We start from the raw sequence: 14,152 nt of genomic DNA, 5'->3' as shown, positions 1-14,152 counted from the left end.
AGGCACGAGCCACTGCGCCCAGCCAAAGTCTGTTTTCTTAAGTAAGGTGGGGATAAATGTCTAACTTTGGTCATTGGAAAGGTTAAATGAGAACATATGTAAACCATTGAGTCTACCTGGCACTTAGTAGGTGCTTAATACGTGTTTGGGGCAGTTCTTCATTAATGAAGAACAGTATTTAGCTTGCTGACTCTGGAACCCATTGAGACTAGCAGCAAGAGCAAAACCAACAACCAAGGTCCAAGGAAAGACATGAAAATTTATATAGAGGGGTTAAGGAGTTACAAGAGTAATGTAATAAGAATTTATGTGGCTCTTCCTACTTAAGGGAAAGGGAAGGGAGTGGCCATTCTTTCCATCAGTCTCTGTTCACTTGCTGGAGATTGAGGATACCTATATATTTTGGAAAATGCTTTAGTATATCAGAAGGTTATCTGCAAAGGGTTGAGAATCAAAATGGCATTAGGCTTTTCACTTACATCACTGAATAGCAGAAGACAGTGGGCATAGCTTACTTAGTTCTTAGGGAAGAGGGTTGTGACCAGGATTCTAAGCTGTGGGATTTATGCAAGAGCTTCAGACTTAGACTAAGATGGAGAGTTAATCACTTACATAATCCTTTCAGAAACTTTCTTTGAAGTATTGTGATCACACCACAAAATTAAGGATTCAGGTGTAGTTAGATTTGATTAATTGCTTTGACAAAGTTAGGAGCTTAGTACAATCTTTGTTGTGCCTAGTGGGAAAGGGAAAGTTTTACTATTGGCATGTTGAAGGGCTTGCATTGTTTTGGGGGGATCTTACACTTTATTTATTCTTTCCCAGACAGGGTCTCACTCTGTTGCACAGACATAGCTCATTGCAGCCTTTACTTAAAGTCCCAGGCTCAGATGAGCTTCCCACCTCAGCCTCCCAAGTAGCTGGCTCTACAGCGGATGCCACCACACCCAGCTAATTTTTTTGTGGAGATGAGGTCTCAGTTTATTGCCTTAGGCTTGTCTGAAACTCTTGGGCTCAAGTGATCCTCCCACCTCAGCCTCCCAAAGTGCTGGGATTACAGGTATGAGCCACCAAACCCCATGTATATGCTAATCTTTAGCTTGGGTGGAAGCCTCAAAATAAAGTGATTTAGCAAGTGTTGTATTTTGCTTTGAACACATTTAAGTCAGGATTTGCCTTTCCTCTTTGTCTTCTGTTGACAGCAGCTTTCCTGGGTTTCCCTCGTCACCAGTAATCAATCTTTCTAGACCTATTAGTGTAACTTCTTCTGTAGCTGCAAAGTTTTCGGAATTACCTTCAGGAAAATGGAGGTTTTAGGAAAAATATACAATTTTTAAGAAATCATTTTATTGCTTTGCTACAGTTCTTTAAACTATAGATTGTTTAATTTATTGTCCTCATAACAGTGTTTGATTTTTTAACTTTTGGCATTTTAACTTGTAGAATTTTTAAGAGACTTGCCTTAATTTTGTCATTGTGTAAGAAGCAAGTAAGTCTTAAAATAGAAGCAATGTTTAATTAACATTTTAGGCCGGGCGCGGTGGCTCACGCTTGTAATCCCAGCACTTTGGGAGGCCGAGGCGGGCGGATCACGAGGTCGGGAGATCGAGACCACGGTGAAACCCTGTCTCTACTAGAAATACAAAAAATTAGCCGGGCGTGGTGGCGGGCACCTGTGGTCCCAGCTACTCGGAGAGGCTGAGGCGGGAGAATGGCGTGAACCCAGGAGGCGGAGCTTGCAGTGAGCCGAGATCGCGCCACTGCACTCCCGGGGGGGACAGAGAGAGACCCTGCGTCAAAAAAAAAAAAAAAAAAAAAAACATTTTAACGTAAAACATTTTCTACATAATACCTGCCACAATGTCAAATGAGTGTGGAAAATACCCTTTTAACCTAAAGGCATTCTGGGAACAAGAAAAGCCTTAAGTGTTTTGAATGGAGGAGTTTTATTTAATGAAGATTTCTAATGGAAAGAGCAAATTTGTAATCTGATACCTATAATTTTATTTTATATTTTATTGTTTCTAAGAATAATTTTTGTGTTACTAGAGGTGGGGTAGTCATAATCGCATCCTACCCTTTTTTTTTTTTTTTTTTTTTTGAGACGGAGTCTTGCTCTGTTGCCCAGGCTGGAGTGCAGTGGCACGATCTTGGCTCACTGCAGCCTCCGCCTCCTGGGTTCAAGTGATTCTTCTGCCTCAGCCTCCCAAGTAGCCAGGATTACAGGCACACGCCACCATGCCCAGCTAATTTTTGTATTTACTTTGTAGAGATAAAGTATCTCCATGTTGGCCAGGATGGTCTCGAACTCCTGACCTCAGGTGATCCACCTGCCTTGGCCTCCCAAAGTGCTGGGATTACAGGCGTGAGCCACCACGCCCAGCTCTTTTTTGTTGTTGTTTTTTACTAAAGAATAAACATGTTTTACTTTTTGCTCATTTTGACTGTTTTCACATTTGTTAATCAGACTAATCTTTATAAAGCAGTTTATTGTCCCCTTTGGAGAAAATACAGCTAAAAATCACCAGTATCCTCATATAGGTAACCGATTCATTGGTCTGATGTTGTAGCCCTCTTGATTTGTCACCCCGTCCCTCCCGTCTGTGTTCTATTTGTAACTTCATTTACAATATATTATGATTTTTTTCCATATCTGACTACATTTCTCCATTTTAAACTTCTATAAGTAATTTATAAAAGGAAACAAAGATTGCCACGTGGAATTGAGAATAAAAGTTTATCTTTCTACTGTTAAGTATGCTAAGGTGGTAAAGCAGTGGCTGAATGCTCTGAAATTACTAAGACAACATTAAAGGCTGATTCTAAAATGTTTTTATTTAGATTGACATCTGCTTAAACTATATACTAAACTGGGCTTGGGACGTAGGCTTTAGAAAGTGTTGGTAATAGTGCATTCTTGCTAAGTTTTGGATTTTTGCCAGTTTTGGATTCTGTGGGCTTGTCTTAAGGTACTTCTGTGAACTTTTCAGCTCTTTGTAAAACTAGTGTAAATATTCTACCTAGTTGAGAATCAAGGTTTATTGTGCTAAAAATTAAGTGGTGGTTGATTCTTGGCAGACATGTTTGATCACCTTTGCAAGGTTAAGGCATCTTTTGGAGTGTGTTTCTTGGAATCTACAAATTCTAGGTCTCTGACTTATTGATGACTTGGCAATTAAATCAGGTCTCAGCTGAAAACTTAAATATTCTGGAATATGTACCATCCATGATACACATAAATTACCCATTTCAATCTAGACAAAAGCCAGTTGAGGCTGGAAACAGTCTAGTTTTACAGCTCAACAACTGGTGGAGCCAGGGTCTGAATCCAAGTGTAGATGACTCTAGAATGCTTCCACTTTTCTGACTTAATTAAGTAGAGGGTCCTGTCCATAGATCAGTGGTTTTCAGAGTGTACTGTAAGGCTCTGTACAGATCTTTTGGAGTTTGGTAAACAGTGAAATATCTTTTGCTTGAGGAATAATCAGTCATCTTTTTGTTGTATACATTTTGGTTCTCTCATAGTTCTGTTTGGAAGAGTTTCTCTAAAATATATGAAATTTTCTTCTCTAGGGAAATTTAAGACCTGTCGAATGAAAAAATATTAGAAAATAAAAATACAGACTGGGTGCAGTGGCTCAGCACTTTGGGAGGCCAAGGCAGGCTGATTGCTTCAGCCCAGGAGTTCGAGACCAGCCTGGGCAACATGGGGATTCCCTGTCTCTACAAAAAATACAAAGAAAATTAGCGAGAGTGGTGGTGTCAGCCTGTGGTCTTAGCTACTGGGGAGATTGAGGTGGGAGGATTGCTCGAGCCCAGAAGACCGAGGCTGCAGTGAGTGGAGATTGTGCCACTGCACTCAGACCTGGGCAACAGAGTGAGACTCTGTCTGAAAAAAAAAATAGTTGTGGGGCTGTGTCTATTTTCAATTATATTTCTTTTCCTAATGCTGTTTTGTGTAGCTTGTATTGTAAAACGAGGTTGAGGTGATTGAACACACTGTTAATAGAGTGAGGAAGTGGTTAGAGTTAAAATTTCTTGCTGCAAGTGGGTAATCTGCAATTCCTTGCATTGGGTTCACTCCTCACTGCCAACTCCTGCTGCATTTGGAGGCTGCCCTAAGCATGATGTAATGACAGGTTAAACCTCTGCACGCACTAGCTGATGCAATGCAAATCTGAGGCCCAGGACTTTATTGGGGCAAGGGTAATGCTTGTTTAAAAACAAAACAAGCTACTCTGCGTTTAATGAGGCCATTTAAGATGGCTTTCCCAGAGTGGGAAGAGAGTATAATCTCTTAGGAGGTTTAAGTAGGAGTTTAATGTGGCAGAAGTGTGCTTACTACTTTTCCTGCGAAGTCTTTTCACAGCGGGTAAGGAGAGTTTAAAATATAGTGCCGATAGGAGTAGAAATGAAGTGAGCTAGAATTGAGGAAATATGGTAGTTGATGCCCGGTAAATAGCTGTTGAATGAATTAGGGAGAATGTTTTCACTCTAAAAATTCAGAGTTCGCACGATAAACCTGGAGCGTAGTGCCAGTGTGGCCACGCATTTCCCAGATACGCTGTAGCTCTTAGATCGAAGCCATAAGAAACTGCCGATATTAGACTGTTCTGACCTACCGAAAACAGCATGGTTCCACCGGATTTTAAACTGGTGGAAATGCAGAGGAAGGCTCGATGTCGCTGGGGTGGGATGGGGTCAACGGCGGGGTGGCAGGGGCTTCCCCCCCCCCCCCCCCGCTTTTGGCTGGGGGGCGGGGCTTGCGGCCACGGCCCCACCCTTGCGCAAGCAAGACGGGCACCGCCCTGCGCGCCGCGCGCCCTGAACTGGCCCTGGCGCCCCGGGTTGGAGTGGGCGTTCCCAACGCAGGCCCAGCCCCGGCCGAGGCTCCAAATGGCTCTCCCGGCAGGCAGGCTCCTGCAGTAGCCCCTGAGCTGGCTTAGGGAGCGCACTTCCTTCTCAGCCAGCGCGTCGCCCCCTGCATCCGCGGCCTCCACCGGAGCTGGGCAGGAGCCTACCCAGTGAATCTGGAGAAGACAACCTTAGGAGACAGACGAAAGCTTAGGGCACATGGGAGGACAGCGCAGCTGTGGCTCCCATTTTTGGAGATGCAGCCGAATTTGAGCTCACAGGGAGGTGTGGTTGCCTCCTGGGGATGGAAAGGCTTCCTTTCTCCACCTCTGTAACTGGTGCTTCTGAGAAGTAAATGGTATTTGGATCCTGACCTCAGACGCGAATTTGGGTCTTCTGTGCTTAGGAGCAGAAAGAGCCCAGGAGGGGCCTGTTCCTTTACTTCTTGGGGGAAACGCAATGCGTGGCCTGACTTCTCATGACGGGAAGGGCTACTCCACCTTCTCTGTACTCCTGGAGGGGAGTCTTGTTCACATGTTTACCAGCGGTCAGGACAAGGAAGAGAAAAGGTATTGACATTAAGAGGATGGGTTGCTGAGACTGTGAAACTTGAACGCTATTAGTCAGTGGAACCTGCCTGGCTTAGGGAATGGCTGCAGCAGAATCGAGCCGGTTTCCGAGGTTCTCAGTCGTGTTTCATTTGGGCTGCTGTGCTTTTTTCTGTTTAAATCAAACTTCAGGTTACGTCATGACTTCTGCAGGGCTGTCCTTGGTTCCTACTGCAGGGCGCCTGTGTGGTTGGGATTCCTTTTCTGTTTCAAGATGGAGCTGGGTTCCACCCTTGGAGCTTTGAGAGGCTTTAGCAGTTGCTGTCCTGTAATACCTCCATTCACAAGAAATATCGTTCACATTTCGCTTCTTTTTCACACTTTGAATAGGAGTTAAAATGTGCTTTCTATAGTGTTTGGAAAATGGCAAAGATATATTGTAATGTGAGCCCGAACTGTTGTTGATAAATGTATAACTTGCTAGGTCAAGAAATTGTGAACAAGTGTTTTGCTTGGTCTGTAGCTATGTTGTGTTAAATATAAACTGAGTTTATTGCCCTTGGATGTGATTCTTTGGTTTGATTTAGTAATTTGAAAGGCATTGGTTGACTAGACTGTTTTTTGCCCAAGGAACCACTTTGTAATTGTTACGCTGCTTACTGAAGTAAACTGGACCATGCAGTAGGCATACAGCATAGAGCCAGGGTGTTTTGGCAATGCTGAGCCCACTGTTTTACAAGTGACATAAAATGGATGTCATATATACAAAGAATCTACTCAGAGGGAAACTGGATTACAGGAGAGCTCCTTTATAGTCCTTTGTCAGGGGACAGAATACCTGGGTCACACTGGTCTTCAGATGAGAGTTGATTTCATGTTCTGAGTCCATATGATGAGACACATTACAATGGAATTCTGTCACTTTTGTTGCCTCTTGAACTTTAAAATATCCCTTTAGTGACATGGAATTAATCTTTATTTTTTCCTGCACCCTCAGCCCTCATTTAAGCTATCAGTTGGTAACCACTTGGGGAATCTCTAGATTCACATTGGTAACCAACATTGCTCCTTAAAAGTTCCTTGCAACAGAATAATGACTATAATTGACATAAAACATTAATTTTGAGGCTTTAGTTTTGTAATTTGGCTTAGTGGCCGGGCGCAGTGGCTCATGCCTGTAATCCCAGCACTTTGGGAGGCCGACACGGGCGGATCTTGAGGTGAGGAGTTTGAGACCAGCCAGCCATAGTGAAACCCCGTCTCTACTAAAAATACAAAAATTAATCGGGCATGGTGGCGGGCCCCTGTAATCCCAGCTACTTGGGAGGCTGAGGCAGGAGAATTGCTTGAACCTGGGAGGCAGAGGTTGCAGTGAGCCGAGATCGCGCCATTGCACTCCAGCCTGGGCAACGAGCAAAACTCCATCTCAAAAAAAAAAAAAAAGATTATGGCTTAGTAGAGTTACTAGGAGTGCAGTCTTAGGACATCGACTGATCTTTTTTTTTCACCCCCAAGACAAATAGTGGCCTGCCATATCCCAGCCCAGGTAGCTTCCTGGGAAAAGTTGCTTGTTTTATCTTTGACTCAGCCTGACTAGTTACATTGTCGATTATTTCTTCCAGATGATATTTACCTGTTAAATAATGTTCATTACGCTGCTGATGAATGTTTCAGCAACGCTGGAGAACCCTAGGCTGCAAGGGGTTCTTCACCTGTTGACTCCATCCCCCACCCCCAGTATGGCATGTATCTCTGCTGTGCTATCACCTTCTTTCCTTTTTCATTGTCTCTTCCTGACTGGCCTTTGTTCATTATGTCTGATACATATTGTGGATTGAAAGTAGAACAGAAAGATATACTTTCTCTACCAGACTAAAAAGTTTTGAGATGGCCCTCCATTTCTCCCATGCCTCCCTTCACCTTTGTTGTGTTTTTATTTATTTTTATATTTTCGCTACCTTTACTAGTGAGTACATCCCCTCACTCTTGAGGTGGGCACTGATCAGCAGGAAATAAGATTAATACCTGGCTGGTGATAATTTGGGGGGAAGACTTAATTAGATAGAGATGGATAATAGAATGGCAGCAGACCTTTCCCCTTGTGACCCCTCCCCTCATTCCCAAAATACACCTCTAGAGGAGATAATTGCTTACCATTAAGAAGAGTTAATGGAAGGTGATACTCTGATTGTTTGGCATTGGAACTACATTCATCTCGCGGTATCCTCGGATTAGTTCTAGGACCCCCTTCCCCATACCAAAACCTGAGGATGCTGAAGTCCCTGATAGAAAAAGATGTCATATTTTGTATATGCATATTCTCCTGTATAATTTAAATGATCTCTGGATTACTTAATACAATGTAAACAATATGTAAATAGTTGTTATAGACTGTATTTTTAAAATTTTGTATTATTTATAAATTTTTCTGAATATTTTCAATCCATGGCTGGTGAAGTCCTCGGATGCAGACTGTGCGGATACAGAGTGCCGATTTTATACAGGAGTTCACCTGTAACTCCCTGTACCTATCAACAGCTGACTCCAAATTAGAAAGAAATAGAGTAAGGGAGCCTCAGGGAGAGTCCTGGCAAAACGGATTCGATTAAACTTCCGTTCCTTGTATAGTTTCTCTAGTTGTTTATGGTCCATCTTCTATTTTAGCATTTATTATTCCATGTAGTCTATCCAAAGACGATTAAGGGAGTTCCAAATGTTTTCTGGAACATTTTGAAAAGAGAGCTTATCCAGTATACAGATCCTAATAAAGTGCACATTCAGTGTAATTTTTTTTTTTAATATCTTACTTTTTTAATCCTATTTTTCTTTCTCTTTTGCTCAGTAAATTTTGTATGAAACTTTAAAAGGACTTACGGCATGTAAACATTATTTATGAAATAAGTCATGGTTATAATTATTTTTCTCCTGCCTCCTTATGTATTTATTTCAGAAATGAGCCGTCAGACTGCTACAGCATTACCTACCGGTACCTCGAAGTGTCCACCATCCCAGAGGGTGCCTGCCCTGACTGGCACAACTGCATCCAACAATGACTTGGCGAGTCTTTTTGAGTGTCCAGTCTGCTTTGACTATGTGTTACCACCCATTCTTCAGTGTCAGAGTGGCCATCTTGTTTGTAGCAACTGTCGCCCAAAGCTCACATGTTGTCCAACTTGCCGGGGCCCCTTGGGATCCATTCGCAACTTGGCTATGGAGAAAGTGGCTAATTCAGTACTTTTCCCCTGTAAATATGCCTCTTCTGGATGTGAAATAACTCTGCCACACACAGAAAAAGCAGACCACGAAGAGCTCTGTGAGTTTAGGCCTTATTCCTGTCCGTGCCCTGGTGCTTCCTGTAAATGGCAAGGCTCTCTGGATGCTGTAATGCCCCATCTGATGCATCAGCATAAGTCCATTACAACCCTACAGGGAGAGGATATAGTTTTCCTTGCTACAGACATTAATCTTCCTGGTGCTGTTGACTGGGTGATGATGCAGTCCTGTTTTGGCTTTCACTTCATGTTAGTCTTAGAGAAACAGGAAAAATACGATGGTCACCAGCAGTTCTTCGCAATCGTACAGCTGATAGGAACACGCAAGCAAGCTGAAAATTTTGCTTACCGACTTGAGCTAAATGGTCATAGGCGACGATTGACTTGGGAAGCGACTCCTCGATCTATTCATGAAGGAATTGCAACAGCCATTATGAATAGCGACTGTCTAGTCTTTGACACCAGCATTGCACAGCTTTTTGCAGAAAATGGCAATTTAGGCATCAATGTAACTATTTCCATGTGTTGAAATGGCAATCAAACATTTTCTGGCCAGTGTTTAAAATTTCAATTTCACAGAAAATAAGGCACCCATCAGCCTGCCAACCTAAAACTCTTTCGGTAGGTGGAAGCTAGACACATGAAGGTAAATAAAAAGAAAGGCTGTTAAATACAGGAAACAGTTGCATGTAGTAACACTAATATATTTAAAAAATAAGTCAACAGTAAACCACTGAAAAAATATATATGTATATACACCCAAGATGGGCATCTTTTGTATTAAGAAAGGAAGCATTGTAAAATAATTCTGAGTTTTGTGTTTGTTGTAGATTGATTGTATTGTTGAAAAATAGTTTTTTTTTGTTTTTGCGTGGGACTGTGTGCGTGCGTGGGTGTGTGCGTGTTTGGGTTTTTTTCCTTTAACTGACAAGCCATCTTGAGTGGTCATGGGCCACTGCTTTTCCCCTTTGTGAGTCAATACATAGTGCTGCTGTGTGCTTTTTTTGTGTGTGTATTTGCTAATTTTTATTAATTTTAGTTTTTCATTAAATAAATTTGACTTTCTTTTCTGTAATTCAGGTTTTTCCTTTTTTTTTGTACCATTTTAAAGTTAGTGTCTTTTGATATGCGTATTTGTTTATGGTAAAAAATTTATAATGTGTTCAATATTTTCTTTTCCCCCATTAATCAGTTCATTAGAAATATTTTAAAATCAGCTATTTTGTGAAGCCATGAGTTCCAGAAAGTAAAGGTGATATCGGAAAAATGATCAAAAGCTATTTAAAGCATCTGTAAGATGCTCTCGCTCTTTCTGTCTTCTACAGATGAGTCACACCTTTGAGCTTAATCTTTGAAAGGTTAGAGAATAAATTGATTTTTATAAATACTGCAAATCAGGCTTTTGTTTCCTTTTTCAAATAACTTGGACAAATCACGTTTTAAAATTTGTTCTTGTATTTATTGGTTTTGCAGAAGAAGGCATCGTCATGCACAGTATTTGTAATTAAAAGCAAATCATTTGTTTAAAAAGGCAGTTTGCAAAAAAATGTTTTTGGTCTTTTATAATTCTCATTAAAAGAATACCTGGCAAATTAAAAAAATCTTACTGCGTCTGCTTTAGCTCTAAGTTTGATAAAATCCAAAGTTATTTTCCTGTTTCATTCCGTACTTTAATTATATAGCAGAAAGCTGTGTGTTGTCATTTTTAAGTGTGGTAGAGTTATACTCTAAGTCACAGCAAATTAACTGGGTATATGGCCTCTGGATTAGTCTTTCCCATGCCCTGCCCCTCTTGCCCACATTTTGATTCTTAAAACTGTCAGGAGAATGACTAAAATGCTGACCACTTTTCACCTCTTTAAAAAAGCACAATGATATAATAAATTTACTATTTCATAGCCTACTGGCTGAGAGCCTTGGTTCTGCAGCCAGACTTCTAGGCACCTAAGTGCCAGTTTCGGCTCTACCCCACTAACCAGCTGTGTGACCTTGGGCCCCAGTTTCCTAATGTGTAAAGTGGGGTTAAATTATGGTAGATACTTAAAACATTTAAATGGGGTGCAGGTATGTTACCTGAAACAGTGCTTTGTTCATATCGGCATCCAGCGAATGTTAGCTACCATTATGCCTTTAGTACCATGTAGTTAACTGTTGCTAATTACTTTGAGGCACATGGCAAGATTCTGAAATTGCCTTCTGAATGGTGAAAGAGAATTTTGTGTGGTTTTTATGGGTACTGTAAGCCTAGAAAGTCAATGAAAATTTGGAGTTCACCCTTATCCCACCACTGATTCTGGATAATTTTGGATGAGTTTATTTCTGTTACCCATTTTCAGAAAAGATGATTGTGTAGTCTCTTCCTTACATAAATATTATCTTTTGAACTGGTTATAATGTGCTTGCGGAGCTTTTTTTTTTTTTTTTTTTTTTTTGGAGACGGAGTTTCACTCTTGTCGCCCAGGCTGGAGTGCAGTGGCGTGATCTCGGCTCACTGCAACCTCGGCCTCCCAGGTTTAAGCGATTCTCCTTCCTCAGCCTCCAGAGTAGCTGGGACTACAGGCACGTGCCACCACACCCAGCCAATTTTTGTATTTTTAGTAGAGAGGATTTCACCATGTTGGCCAAGATGTTCTCGATCTCCTGACCTTGTGATCCGCCTGCCCCCCAAGTCCTGGGATTATAGGTGTGAGCCACCGCTCCCGTCCTTGTGTAGCCATTTTTATGGTGAAAGAGAATAACAGTTCAACCACAGATTTATATTCAGGTCTGTTCATTAGCATGTGTGCTTGGAAAAAGCGACTTTTATTCCATATTTAATGTTGTATGGTGAAAGGGTTACATAACAATATGTAAAAGGGCTCCCAATATCTTTCAAAATAAACGTGGCTGGACGCTGTGGCTCATACCTGTAATCCCAGCACTTTGAGAGGCCAAGATGGGCGGATCACTTAAGGTCAGGAGTTCGAGACCAGCCTGGCCAACATGGTGAAACCCTGTATCTACTAAAAGTACAAAAAAGCCAGGCATGATGGCACACCCTATTAGGGAGGCTGAGGCAGAAGAATCCCTTGAACCCAAGAAGCGGAGGTTGCAGTGAGCCAAGATCGTATCACTGTACTCCAGCCTGGGTGACGGACTGAGACTCTTGGCTCAAAAAACAAAACATATTGGGTATATTCGTGGAGGTATATCATTTTGTAGTTTTAGTATTAAGTGTTTTGATTATAAAGTTCACTTAGACTTTGGAAATTATAAAACTGCACATACAATTGAGATCTGTAACCTTACTGTCCACTCAGAGGTGACATTTTTATTTTTCCAGTTTTTTTATGTGTATGTACATGTGCTCATCTCTGTCACCCAGGCTAGAGTATAATGGTGCAGTCGGCTCACTGCAGCCTCAAACTCCTGGGCTGAATTGATCCTCCCACCTCATCCTCCTGCATAGCTGAGAGTACAGGTGTATAGCATCATGCTTGGCTAATTAAATTTTTTTGTGGAGATGGGGTCTCGCTATGTTGCCCAGGCTGGTCTCAAACCCCTTGGGCTCAAGTGATCCTCCTGCCTTGGCCTCCTAAAGTGCTGGGATTACAGGCATGAGCCGCTGGCTCCAGCCACATGTTTATTTTCAAAGATACTGGGAATCCTTTTATGTATTACTGTGTAGCCCTTTCATCACACAACATGGTCATCTGAGTGTTTCACCACTTCAATAATCTTGGAAAAATAATTTTTGTTAGTTTGAGGATTCACTGTAATTTTAGCTAGGTTCTTGCTGGATATAAGTAAACCATGAACATATCTGTATGTTTTCTGTTTATATTCTTGGGATTATTTTTTACATACTTCATCATTGCTTTCTGGAAAGGTTCCAGAGGACACCAGTAGCAGTGTGAAGTTTTCCATTTTCATTTTCACCTCATGTTTTGCTAATTTAAGCAAATTAAGGTAGTACATTTTGTGTTTAACGGTTGATAAGCTTGACATTTTAGTATTAACTATTTGCATTTGGGTCTTCATATTCTTAGTCTATAGAGGTAAGATCTATAGCCATATTTCTTGGTCCATTACACATTTAATTTATGAGGCATAACTCTTGTCCTGAAATTGCTTGTTAGGATGAAGACTTCCTCCATTTCTTTCTTTTGGTGTCTTTCAGGAGGCTGTACATGGGGTAGGTATGGGAGATACTTATTAACTTTGTTCTATTGCTTTTATACCCTTAAACTTGAAATTGTCCTATTTAATCATGGGCCAGTTTGGTGTGTTAATTGTTTGGGAACAGTTTTTCCTTTGTGAGTAATTTTTATTGTAATATGTATGATTTTAAGACCCACATTTCTGCAAACTTCAAACTTATGTAAGTGGCTGTAGATAGCTTAGCTCACCAAAATAATAGTGTGCTACCTCCAACCCCCAAAAGCTCTTCATATTCAGAAACATCTGCAGTGATTCTACTAATGGTAGAATTCATTTCATTCACACTCCTGATTGGAAGAATTGGTAAGTAATCCAAATTAAGAAAATAATGAATCAAATTCAACATACCTGGAGGGTCAGTCTGTGACTGCTGCATTAGAATGGACATAAAAGTAATGGCGGAACTCGACAGGGTGAATAGTGTGTGTGAACTACCACGCAGGACTGTGGTATTTGTGTAGGTTAAACATGAAAGGTACAGATAGAGTGTTACAGAGACCCGGAGTTTGAAGCTTTGTCATTCCCCTCCCCACTCATCCAGTGTGCATGTTCAAAACACAAAGGAGTGAGTATTTGGTAGTTTACTGCTTATGATCCTAACCTGAATTTACCAAAAGAAATGTACATTTATCTAAAAATGGCACCATCCAAACAAAATTCCTTATCAAGCATCTACTAAGATTTGGTGGCAAACACTGTGGGTTGTAGATTCTAACTGCCTGGGTTGACTTCTGACCCTGTTATCTACTAGTTTTTCTTTAAATACCGTCTCTGCCTGGTCCCTCCTCCACAAAAGGGTATGATGTCCACTGCGTAAGGGAATGAGGAAGGCTAGATGTGCTATAAAGTGCTTATTATGCCTGGCATGATACCCCAATGTCTTGCTGAACCAAGTATTTTCGCTATCCTTATATAGCTCTAAAATTTGACGAAGAAATATACTTTATTATCATAGATGTAATTTTCTTAGGCCTTTCTAAATTCTGAAAAGCATAACAGGTTTACAGATATAAATAAAGGAGTGAAAGGACACCTGGTTTTGGGGTCACATTTTGACAGGCTTGTGCTGTCATATCAGGATGAGGATTTAGCCTCAAGAGTTTGTATTGCCTAGAAATGTGCTGACAGTGTTAGAGTTGAACTTACTACTTAATACAAAAGATTTTTATTAGGTCCCAAAATATTAAACACATTGAATATTCTTTCGTTCATTAAGTACAAACTATACTATGTTCCAAAGAAATGAATTTTCATGGCAAATAAAGCTTTTCCTAAAAT

General features: G+C 41.0%; 1 protein-coding gene across 3 annotated transcripts in view; it reads left to right on the top strand.

Moving 5' to 3' along the window:
• Positions 1–10,281, top strand: part of SIAH1 (siah E3 ubiquitin protein ligase 1) — a 30,120-nt gene extending 19,839 nt beyond the window's left edge. For 2 of the 3 annotated variants that reach the window (XM_032157291.2, XM_032157292.2), the window contains exon 2: positions 8,353–10,281. In XM_032157291.2, coding sequence (XP_032013182.1) covers positions 8,355–9,203 — 849 coding nt within the window. In that variant the 5' untranslated portion in view covers positions 8,353–8,354 and the 3' untranslated portion in view covers positions 9,204–10,281. Of the gene's footprint in view, positions 1–4,799; positions 5,424–8,352 lie in introns of those variants that run through there. The other variant, XM_032157293.3, reaches the window with a different exon arrangement.
• The last annotated feature ends 3,871 nt before the right edge of the window (positions 10,282–14,152 follow it).

Source organism: Hylobates moloch, unplaced genomic scaffold (genome assembly GCF_009828535.3).
Source record: "Hylobates moloch isolate HMO894 unplaced genomic scaffold, HMol_V3 SCAFFOLD_6, whole genome shotgun sequence".
Lineage (NCBI taxonomy): Eukaryota > Metazoa > Chordata > Mammalia > Primates > Hylobatidae > Hylobates > Hylobates moloch.
Note: the sequence above shows the minus strand (reverse complement) of the source record. Positions and strands in the feature narration are given on the sequence as shown.